This window comes from Danio aesculapii, chromosome 20 (genome assembly GCF_903798145.1).
Source record: "Danio aesculapii chromosome 20, fDanAes4.1, whole genome shotgun sequence".
Taxonomy (NCBI): domain Eukaryota; kingdom Metazoa; phylum Chordata; class Actinopteri; order Cypriniformes; family Danionidae; genus Danio; species Danio aesculapii.
Window position 1 is genome coordinate 55,846,896 of NC_079454.1, and position 12,852 is coordinate 55,859,747.

Consider the following 12,852-nt stretch of genomic DNA (forward strand, 5'->3'; position numbering starts at 1 on the left):
AATCAAACACGCATGAACACACTAATCAGATCACAGCTACAGGCAGGTGTGTTCCATCAGAGACAGAGCTAGACTATGCAGGACACTGGCCATCCAGGATCCCTGCCCTAACCCTAACCCAACCCTCACAGAAAGAGCTGCACATCCTCAGAGACGGAGGAACACATCTGCTGGAGGATCATGAAGCACTGTTAGTGAGTGAGGAGCAGTGACACCTCAACACTACTGGGTCATTTAGATTTCTCAATACATAACAGAGTATATAGCTAAACCTGTACACACGCACACACGCACACACGCACACACGCACGCACACACACACACACACACACACACACACACACACACACACGTATTACCTGCAGCCGGACAGCAGCACCTGTCTGTACATCTCCACTGAGGACTTCCCGCCGAACTGGCGCCCGGTCAGGTAAGTGTTGTGTGAGGAGCTGATGAAGTAGTGTGCCAGCGGATGCTCCATCTCCTGGCAGAGGTCCAGCCGGTCCAGGAACACCGGAGCGTTCTCATCCGACATCAGGTACCGACAGAACCCATCACTGGACATCCGGCCTGAAGAGCAGAGCAGAGTCACACTGAGCATCAGTCCTACTGATGACCACTGCTGCCTACTGATAACCATTACTACCTACTGATGACCACTGATAACCACTGCTGCCTACTGCTGCCTGCTGCTGCCTACTGATAACTACTGCTGCCTACTGATGACCACTGCGGCCTACTGATGACCACTGCTGCCAACTGATGACCACTGCTGCCCACTGATGACCACTGCTGCCTACTGATAACCATTGTTACCTACTGATGACCACTGATAACCACTGCTGCCTACTGCTGCCTGCTGCTGCCTACTGATAACTACTGCTGCCTACTGATAACCACTGCTGCCTACTCATGACCACTGCTGCCTACTGATACCCACTGCTGCCTACTGCTGCCTGCTGCCTACTGATAACCACTGCTGCCTACTCATGACCACTGCTGCCTACTGATACCCACTGCTGCCTACTGCTGCCTGCTGCCTACTGATAACCACTGCTGCCTACTCATGACCACTGCTGCCTACTGATACCCACTGCTGCCTACTGCTGCCTGCTGCCTACTGATGACCACTGCTGCCTACTGATAACCATTGTTACCTACTGATGACCACTGATAACCACTGCTGCCTACTGCTGCCTGCTGCTGCCTACTGATAATCACTGCTGCCTACTGATGACCACTGCTGCCTACTCATGACCACTGCTGCCTACTGATACCCACTGCTGCCTACTGCTGCCTACTGATAACTACTGCTGCCTACTAATGACCACTGCTGCCTACTGATGACCACTGCTGCCTACTGATAACCATTGCTACCTACTGATGACCACTGATAACCACTGCTGCCTACTGCTGCCTGCTGCTGCCTACTGATTACTACTGCTGCCTACTAATGACCACTGCTGCCTACTGATGACCACTGCTGCCTACTGATAACCATTGCTACCTACTGATGACCACTGATAACCACTGCTGCCTGCTGCTGCCTACTGATAACTACTGCTGCCTACTGATAACCATTTCTACCTACTGATGACCACTGATAACCACTGCTGCCTACTGCTGCCTGCTGCGGCCTACTGATAACTACTGCTGCCTACTAATGACCACTGCTGCCTACTGATGACCACTGCTGCCTACTGATGACCACTGCTGCCTACTGATAACCACTGCTGCCCGCTGGTGCCTACTGATAACCAGTGCTGCCTACTGATACCCACTGCTGCCTACTGATGACCATTAATAACCACTGCTACCCATTGATGACCACTGATGGACCACTGCTGCCCACTGATAACTACAGCTACCCACTGATGACCACTGCTGCCCACTGATGACCACTGCTGCCCACTGATGACCCCTGATAACCACTGCTGTCCACTGATAACCACAGCTACCCACTGATGATCACTGCTGCCCACTGATGACCCCTGATAACCACTGCTGCCCACTGATGACCACAGCTACCTACTGATGACCACTGATGGACCACTGCTACCTACTGATGACCACTGATGAGCACTGCTGCCCACTGATAACCACAGCTACCCACTGATGATCACTGCTGCCCACTGATGACCCCTGATAACCACTGCTGCCCACTGATGACCACAGCTACCCACTGATGATCACTGCTGCCCACTGATGACCCCTGATAACCACTGCTGCCCACTGATGACCACAGCTACCTACTGATGACCCCTGATAACCACTGCTGCCCACTGATGACCACAGCTACCTACTGATGACCCCTGATAACCACTGCTGCCCACTGATGACCACAGCTACCTACTGATGACCCCTGATAACCACTGCTGCCCACTGATGACCACTGCTGCCCACTAATAACCACTGCTGCCCACTGATGACCACAGCTACCTACTGATGACCACTGATGAGCACTGCTGCCCACTGATAACCACTGCTGCCCACTGATGACCACAGCTACCTACTGATGACCACTGATGAGCACTGCTGCCCACTGATGAGCACTGCTGCCCCCTGCTGCTGAGTGGTCAGATTCTCCAAGCATTATTAGTCAGATTTGAAGTGTTATTAAATGCCCTGAAGCTGAAGGTGTGTGTCCGGCAGACAGGAGAGCAGATCATCACCACAGTGGAAATACAGTAAGTGTGAAGGCCAGCGAGTGTGGATGAAGAGCTCCATTAGAGACAGAGCCACTCAGAGCTCTTCTGTCATATAATAACAGTGTTTAAGATAAGAGTACATCAGGAGCTGCGCACCAGTCTATCTGCCCACTGTCTGTGTGTGTGTGTGTGAACTGACGCGGTGTGTCCACTAGAGGGCAGCACACACACACTGATCGCTCGTCTGCTCTGCTTTCTCTCCTTTACCTCTCTTCTTCAGCTCGCCGTCTCTCTCGTATTTCTCGATGATCTGTGTGACCCGTTTGGCTTCATAAAAGGGGAAGAGGATCTCATTGAGCCGGGGGTCCCGCTGGTTCTGTAGGAGAACACACATACACACACGTATGGAGTGAGACGCTGGAGGCACTGCTGCTCAGACATACACACACAGATCCTCACAGACACATACAGGTGCTCAGATACGCACACAGGTCCTCAGTCACACACACGCACACACACAAAAGGAAGTCCTCTGAGACACACACACACAGATCCTCAGACTCTTTCTCTCTCATACACACACACACACACACACACACACAGGTCCCCAGAGATGTCTTCATTAGTCTACAGTTCATCTGTCCCTTGCTGACACAAAACACAGACTCACTGGAGCACACGCACACACACACACACACACACACACACACACACACACACACACACACACACACACACACACACACACATTTTTTACCCTTATGAGGGCATATTTTTCCAAAGTTAATAAAGCGCAGTGTGTGTCCACACAGCAGATAACTCATATTACAGCAGACGGAGCAACAACACAGGCCGGAGTTACACAACACACCATTTACCACATTATACACCACACACACTCGTGGACAGACAGCAGACATGCACATGCAAAACAACACACACACACACACACACACACACAAGCAAAGCACAGCTCTCCCACACACACACACACACTGGGGCGCATGCAGACACACAGAGACACACACACAGAGAGACACACACACACACAGTTAATAAATGAAGATAAAGAGCTTACTTCATTCAGAAAGCTGACTAACTGCTCTACCGTTAAATAATCACTTTTGTCTCCGTTGCTGCAAAGAAATCGAGCAGAAGAGATTGGGTTTGGTTAATCAACATTAGCGAGAGACAGAGAGAGAGAGAGAGAGAGAGAGAGGGAGAGAGAGAGAGAGAGAGAGAGAGAGAGAGAGAGAGAGAGAGAGAGAGAGAGAGGAGGAAGCTTCTGTCCCACAGCTGACCCATAAATCCACCGTTAGTCAAACACACGGGTTAGTGTGGAACTGCTGAAGCGTTAGGGTCGCTCTGTAGTGAGCACTAGTTAGGGTGAGGAGCGAGTGGACTTACATCTTCTTAAAGAGCTCCTCGATGTCGGTGCGAGGGCAGATTTTCTGTGTGAGAGCGTAGAAGATGTCGAAGGTGAAGGCCGAATGCTCGATCTCATCATTCTGCAACACACACACAGCAGAGAGCAGCTTCAAACTCCACGCACGCATGCACGCACGCACGCACGCACGCACACACACACACACACACACACACACACACACATACTATTCAAACAGTCAAACACTAAAGCTGCTCTGTTTAATCCCAGAATTAATTTCTCCCAATCCTGGTTTTCGGGTTCCTCGGTGTCAGGAGTGTGTATGCTCACCTTCCCGCTGGGCAGACCGAGCTCCTTCAGCGCCTGGAAGATTCCCTTCTCCGTTTTACCTGAGCCGAATGTCCGCGTTATACTGCAGGAGATCAGACCAGACCAACAGATCAGACCAGACTAACAGATCAGATCAGACTAACTGATCAGATCAGATGAACAGATCAGATCAGACTAACAGATCAAATCAGACTAACAGATCAAATCAGACTAACAGATCAAATCAGATGAACAGATCAGACCAGACTAACAGATTAAATCAGACTAACAGATTAAATCAGATGAACAGATTAAATCAGATGAACAGATCAGATCAGACTAACAGATTAAATCAGACTAACAGATCAAATCAGATGAACAGATCAGACTAACAGATTAAATCAGACTAACAGATTAAATCAGATGAACAGATCAGACCAGACTAACAGATCAAATCAGACTAACAGATCAAATCAGATGAACAGATCAGACTAACAGATTAAATGAGACTAACAGATCAAATCAGACTAACAGATCAAATCAGATGAACAGATCAGATCAGACTAACAGATCAAATCAGACTAACAGATCAAATCAGATGAACAGATCAGACTAACAGATCAAATCAGATGAACAGATCAGACTAACAGATTAAATCAGACTAACAGATTAAATCAGATGAACAGATCAGACCAGACTAACAGATCAAATCAGACTAACAGATCAAATCAGATGAACAGATCAGATCAGACTAACAGATTAAATCAGATGAACAGATCAGACCAGACTAACAGATCAAATCAGACTAACAGATCAAATCAGATGAACAGATCAGATCAGACTAACAGATTAAATCAGACTAACAGATTAAATCAGATGAACAGATCAGACCAGACTAACAGATCAAATCAGACTAACAGATCAAATCAGATGAACAGATCAGATCAGACTAACAGATCAAATCAGACTAACAGATCAAATCAGACTAACTGATCAGATCAGATGAACAGATCAAATCAGACTAACAGATCAAATCAGATGAACAGATCAGACCAGACTAACAGATTAAATCAGACTAACAGATTAAATCAGATGAACAGATCAGACTAACAGATTAAATCAGACTAAACAGATTAAATCAGATGAACAGATCAGACCAGACTAACAGATCAAATCAGACTAACAGATCAAATCAGATGAACAGATCAGATCAGACTAATAGATTAAATCAGATGAACAGATCAGACCAGACTAACAGATCAAATCAGACTAACAGATCAAATCAGATGAACAGATCAGATCAGACTAACAGATTAAATCAGACTAACAGATTAAATCAGATGAACAGATCAGACCAGACTAACAGATCAAATCAGACTAACAGATCAAATCAGATGAACAGATCAGATCAGACTAACAGATCAAATCAGACTAACAGATCAAATCAGATGGACAGATCAGATCAGACTAACAGATTAAATCAGACTAACAGATTAAATCAGATGAACAGATCAGACTAACAGATTAAATCAGACTAACAGATCAGACTAACAGATTAAATCAGACTAACAGATCAAATCAGACTAACAGATCAGATCAGACTAACAGATCAAATCAGACTAACAGATCAAATCAGATGAACAGATCAGATCAGACTAACAGATTAGATCAGACTAACAGATCAAATCAGACGAACAGATCAGATCAGATGAACAGATCAGATCAGACTAACAGATCAAATCAGACTAACAGATCAGATCAGACTAACAGATCAAATCAGACGAACAGATCAGATTAGACTAACAGATTAAATCAGACTAACAGATTAAATCAGATGAACAGATCAGATCAGACTAACAGATCAGATCAGACTAACAGATCAAATCAGATGAACAGATCAAATCAGATGAACAGATCAGATCAGACTAACAGATCAAATCAGACTAACAGATCAAATCAGATGAACAGATCAGATCAGACTAACAGATCAGATCAGACTAACAGATTAAATCAGACTAACAGATTAAATCAGACTAACAGATCAAATCAGACTAACAGATCAAATCAGATGAACAGATCAAATCAGATGAACAGATCAGACCAGACTAACAGATTAAATCAGACTAACAGATCAAATCAGACTAACAGATCAAATCAGATGAACAGATCAGACCAGACTAACAGATCAAATCAGATGAACAGATCAAATCAGATGAACAGATCAGATCAGACTAACAGATCAGATCAGACTAACAGATTAAATCAGACTAACAGATCAAATCAGACTAACAGATCAGATCAGACTAACAGATCAAATCAGACTAACAGATCAAATCAGACTAACAGATCAAATCAGATGAACAGATCAAATCAGACGAACAGATCAGATCAGACTAACAGATCAGATCAGACTAACAGATCAGATCAGACTAACAGATTAAATCAGACTAACAGATCAAATCAGACTAACAGATCAAATCAGATGAACAGATCAAATCAGACGAACAGATCAGATCAGACTAACAGATCAGATCAGATTAACAGATCAAATCAGATTATTAGATCAGACCAGACCAACAAATCTGGGGTCTGTCCTTAATCTTTCTCCTAAACAATCTAAGCATATCCTGGATCTTTTAGTCGTGATAACCGGCCTTTAGCTAAGTTGGCTTTTCAAACAAGTTTGTGAATCAAATTAGAATAAATGATCTGGATGAACTGATCTGAGATCACTGCGAGTGCTGCGGTTCATTGTGAAGGGCAGATCTTGCTATGCTCAATCATGATCAGCAGTCCAGTGATTGGCTGACGACAGCAGGGTAATGACATAATCTGATTAATATTCAATAATAGCTCATGTGAGCAAAATTAGATGAAATTCATAGTAATTGAAATGGTTTGTTAAAAAGTACATGCAATAACTTTCCACATTTGTTGTAGGCTATTTGTACAGTCAAGAGTACAGCAGTTATTATAATAATATTAATTAACACCTCTCCACGAACAGCCACCTTACCACGGTGAAGGGGTTTGAGTGTCTGGATGATCTATGAGATATATTGTCAGACTACGCCTAAGTGTGAGACTAAGTGTGGTTCAATTACCCCTTATGATCAAAATTAAATGGTGGATGGGTATTTCCCCATGGAACCCTGCAGGCTCAGCTTGAAGGAGAGATTCAGGACCATACACCTGTAGACCATCCACCTGCAGAGGTAGCTGTGAGGGACTCCCGCACTGTGGAACGGGTGGTGGAGGAAGGTCAGGACCACAATGACCCAATCAACTGGCTCTGGTGCGGGTAGTGTCCCCCCACTGGGGCCTCAAGCCTGAGCCTGTGCGGGAGGTTAATGGAGGTACTGAATGGAGATAGTCTGTCTCTCCTCCACACACAGCTCAGGCTCTGGAGCTCAGCTTCTTCAGAAGGGTTGGACTCTCCTCTACTCTGGAGTTGCCCACAGTGAGAGGAGGTTCAGCTATATGTGTTGGACTTTTTGGAAGAGCATTGCATCCCTGCGCCTCCAGGTCAGAGTCGAACACCAGTGTAGAGTTCCCGGACTTCTTAGAGTCCTCAGGAAGGTGCTGGAAGGTACTCAGACTGGGGAATCTGTTGCTCTACTGGGGGACTTGGAGTACCTCTGAGAAACAGCCTTCCTGATCTGAACCCGAATGTTGTTGGACCTCTGCACTGGTCAGTGTCTCCAGCAGAGCTATCAACTAATCTCCAACAGGTGGTGAGTTGGATCTGCAGAGATGTAGAAAGTAAAGGATGCTGTGAAATTGAAGGAGTCCTGTTGTTGGACAGTGGAATGTAAATCTGTGGATCTCCTCTGTAGTGCAGGTCCCACTGACATGTCCGCCGTGACATGTCTTCCATTAAGGAAGCAGAGACAGAGACACAGAGATGGACTCATCTCAAACTGAGGGCACTGAGGGAGTCTGCCAGGTCCACAGTAGATGACATCCACTCTGAGCACCTCATGTCTCTGGGTTTCGTTCAGACTGTGAACACTGGAGCAGCTCTATACTCTCACTCGCTTGCTCAAATGTTCATGGGAATTTGCCTGTCCAGCCCACATGTGTTTTGTGGACCTAGAGAAGGTGTTGGTCATGTTGTCCTGTTGCCTCAATCAGACCTGGAGCTCCAGCAAGCACTGGAGCGGTCTGCTGCTGTGTGGATGAAGATCAGCAGCTCCATATTCGAGACTGTGGTGCTCTACTGGAGAAAGGTGACCTGCCATCTCCAGGTGGAGGAGTTCAGGTATCTCTGGGTTTAGTTCACCAGTGAGGAAAGGATGGAGTGTGAGATTGACAGGCGGCTTTGGCGAAATAAAAAACTCTGGATTTACTGATCAACATTCCTACTCTTACCTACGGTCATAAACTCTGAGTTTGGAAAATATCCCAGATAATGTAAAATCATCAATAATCAGATCCAGCTAACTGAGTAATATAAGTGATGTACAGACCCCAGATCAGACTAACATTACAGAGAAACTCACCCGCGCACAGGGATTTTCCCATTAACATTGGTCAGGAAGGACAGTCTCATCCAGCTACAGAGAAAAGCAGAGAAAGTTAATCAATATGCTGATGTTTATCAATACGCTGATGTTTATCAATACGCTGATGTTTATCAATACAGTGATGTTCATTAATACGGTGTATACTGTACTGTTTCACCCCAATTGTTAATGCACAAAGGTGTGTATTGCGAAATGTAGTGCAGTGTACAGTAGTGTAGTGCAGTATAGAGTAGTGTAGTGTTGTGTAGTGTTGTGTAGTGTAGTATAGAGTAGTGTAGTGTAGTGTAGTGTTGTGTTGTGAAGTGTAGTGTAGTGCAGTGAAGTGTAGTTTAGTGCATTGTAGTGCAGCATTGTGCAGTGCAGTGTAGTGTTGTACAGTGTGGTGTTGTGTTGAGTAGTGTAGTGTAGTGTAGTGTTGTGTAGTGTAGTGTGGTGTTGTACAGTGTTGTGTAGTGTAATGTAGTGTAGTGTAGTGTTGTGTAGTGTAGTGTGGTGTTGTACAGTGTTGTGTAGTGTAATGTAGTGTAGTGTAGTGTTGTGTAGTGTAGTGTGGTGTTGTGTTTGTTCATCTTTAAGCAGATCTACTCACTGTTTCTTCAGGCACGTCATCGGACACACATTATTAGCCTTGAAGTTGTGAATGACAGATTTCAGACCTTCCATCCATTTCTGCAAACACACACGCACACACGCACACACACACACACACACACACACACACGCACGCACACACACACACACACGCACACACACACACACACACACACACGCGCACACACACACACACACACGCACACACACACACACACACACACGCACGCACACACACACACACGCGCACACAAGCACACGCACACACACACGCACACGCACACGCACACACACACACACACTTATTATTCGAGCTTAAAGTGTGATTGACAGGCGTAACTGTGTTCATTAGGTTAATTAGGCAGGTGACTGTAGGGCAGTGGTTTGTTCTGTAGGCACAGTAACTCTTATAGCTGCTGTTATTAAAGTCATTATCACAGCCAGACTGAAAGATGTAAGAGTTTCTCAAGGAGAAAGACAGAACCCTGACCAGGACTGGGACAGAGGTGTGTGTGCGGTCATGTGTGTTTGCATGTGTGTCCGGGTCACATGTGTTGCCATGGTGACGGTCACCTTGGCTGTATCCGTGTTGTCCGTCACCATGTACATGAAGCTGAGGTTGACCAGGTCTGGACCGCTGCACACACAGATGATGCGTCCGTCCAGATCCGCCTCACTCCTGCCTGCAGCCTCCAGACACGCCAGGATCTTAGAGTCCTGCAGGAACACACACACACGCACACACCACACACACACACACAGCAGTGCTTCAGAGTCAGCGCTACATGACAACACGTCCTCTAACATTCTGAAGCTGTAAAAGCGTCTGGTTTATTAGAGACACTCGGACTCACAGGAGGAGGACGACTGCAGACAGAGCACATCCCACCTACAACACTTCAGAGGAAACATTCTGTGTGTGTGTGAAATATTTCTGTGTGTGAAACGTCTTGAGAGCATTAATAGAGGTGTTATTAAAGGCAAGGCAAGGCAAGCCAAGTTATAGCACATTTATAGCACATTTCATACACAGTGGCAATTCAAAGTGCTTTACATAAACAGGAATAAAAGAAACAAGTATAAGAGAAATAAAAACAAATAATAGAAATGGTAAAAATAGAAATAAAATTAAATAAAAGCTGATAAAATGTGTTATAAAAGAATTAAAAAGAAGAGAAAAACATAGTAGTTCGATCTGTCGGACGTAGCACAGTGCTCATTCAGTAAAGGCACAGCTAAACAGATGTGTGTTCAGTCTTGATGTGAATGTGCCTAATGTTGGAGCACATCTGATCATTTCTGGAAGCTGATTCCAGCAGCAGGGGGCGCTGTTAGTAGCTGATTTCCCCTGCTCTGACTGAACTCTTGGGAGTTTCTAGTTATTTGATCCTAAAGATCTGAGTGATCTGTTAGGTTTGTATTCAGTGAGCATATCTGTAATGTATTGAGGTCCTAGGCCATTTAGTGATTTATAGACCAGTAATAATACTTTAAAATCTATTCTGAATGTAACTGGGAGCCAGTGTAGAGACCTGAGGACAGGTGTGATGTGCTCTGATTTCCTGGTTCTGGTCAGAATTCTGGCCGCAGCGTTCTGTCTGACTACCTTTTTGGGAAGGACAGTGAGGAGGCCTTTACAGTAATCCACCCTGCTGCTGATAAAAGCATGAACAAGTTTCTCTAAGTCTTCACTGGAAACAAAGCATCTAATTCCTGCAATGTTTTTGAGATGATAGTATGCTGATTTACTAACTGCTTTGATATGACTATTAAAACTCAGATCTGACTCCAGAATCACACCAAGATTCTTGACCTTATGTTTTGTTGTTTGACCCTTAGAGCCAAGGTACGCATTCACCTTGAGAACCTCATCTCTGTTCCCAAACGCAATGACTTCAGTTTTCTCTTTGTTTAACTGAAGAAAGTTTTGGCACATCCAATTGTTAATTTCATCAATACATTGGCAGAGGGTGTCAATGGGGCTGTAGTCATTAGGCAGTAAGGCTAGGTAGATCTGAGTGTCATCAGCATAGCTGTGGTAGGAGATTTGGTTCTTTCTCATTATTTGGCTCAGATGGAGCATATAAAGGTTGAACAGGAGAGGTGCCAGAATCGAGCCTTGTGGGACTCCACATGTCATGGGTGTCCACCTCGACATATGATCACCTATACTGACATAGTAACCTCTCCCTTCAAGGTAAGATCTGAACCATTTGAGGACCGTCCCAGACAGCCCAACCCAGTTTTCCAGCCTATCCAGAAGTATGCTGTGATCGACAGTGTCAAATGCGGCACTGAGATCGAGCAGTACCAGCACTGTTAGTTTGACTGAATCTGTATTTAGGCGGATGTCATTGATTATCTTTATAAGGGCGCTCTCTGTACTGTGATGTGGTCTGAAACCAGATTGATAATTGTCTAAACACCCCTTGTAGTTTAGGAACTTGTTAACCTGGTTAAAAACAACTTGTTCAATGATTTTGCCAATGAAAGGGAGATTTGAGATGGGCCTGTAATTGCTCAATATGGTGTTATCCAGGTTGCTCTTCTTCAAGAGGGGTTTAACAACTGCAGTTTTAAGTGAGTTAGGAAAAATCCCTGAGAGAAGTGAAGCATTTACCACTTTTAGAAGATCCATTTCTAAGCAGGTCAACACCGTTTTAAAGAATGATGTGGGGAGCGTGTCCAGACTGCAGGTTGATGTTTTCATAATTTGCACGATCTCTTCTAAGATTTTGCCATTAATTGCCATGAAATCGGACATAATGTCTGATTTCTTAAGTTGTGGTTGAGCTAGTCTGACTTCGACACAACTTGGCTGATTGGATTAAAGGCCTGCAGATGCGGACACATGGTGGATCTGCTCCTGGACGCTGCGTCTGTTCAGAACCTTCAGTACATACAGCAGGAGAGCATCAGAACCTGTGGAAACTCAGCATCTCTCAGACTGATCAAACCTCCAGCCGTCTCTGAAGATCCTCAGTGATGCACAACTCAAGACACATGAAGAAAACAATACAAAACACACTCCAGCACACGCACGCACACACACACACACACACACACACACCAACAGCAGCTCACAGAGCAGTCGGACACGCTACAGGGAAGAGGAGGAGCTTCAGTCAGTGCAGATCCTGATCAATAGAGGAACACTGACACAGCTGACCAATCAGAGCAGGCCCTCAGAGAGGCGGAGCTTAGAGAGACGGTTTGAGTTAACGGAGGACACACACACACACACACACACACACACACACACACACACACACACACACGCGTACATGCACACAGGTAAATGATCCGTTCAGTCAGTTCCTCCTGCTGCTGTATTAGTCAAACACTACAGATGGGCGCAGCAGTGAAACACACACACACACACACACACACA

At 45.2% G+C, this 12,852-nt stretch overlaps 1 protein-coding gene across 1 annotated transcript in view; it reads right to left on the reverse strand.

Moving 5' to 3' along the window:
- Nucleotides 1-355: 355 nt before the first annotated feature.
- LOC130247434 (1-phosphatidylinositol 4,5-bisphosphate phosphodiesterase beta-4-like) overlaps nucleotides 356-12,852 on the reverse strand; it is a 40,768-nt gene continuing 28,271 nt past the window's right edge. The window contains exons 6-13 of the mRNA XM_056480654.1: nucleotides 10,035-10,178; nucleotides 9,460-9,539; nucleotides 8,847-8,900; nucleotides 4,366-4,447; nucleotides 4,056-4,156; nucleotides 3,727-3,784; nucleotides 2,916-3,024; nucleotides 356-570 (exon numbers count right to left, since the gene is read on the reverse strand). Of these exons, the coding sequence (XP_056336629.1) occupies nucleotides 356-570; nucleotides 2,916-3,024; nucleotides 3,727-3,784; nucleotides 4,056-4,156; nucleotides 4,366-4,447; nucleotides 8,847-8,900; nucleotides 9,460-9,539; nucleotides 10,035-10,178 (843 nt within the window). The remainder of the gene's footprint in view (nucleotides 571-2,915; nucleotides 3,025-3,726; nucleotides 3,785-4,055; nucleotides 4,157-4,365; nucleotides 4,448-8,846; nucleotides 8,901-9,459; nucleotides 9,540-10,034; nucleotides 10,179-12,852) is intronic.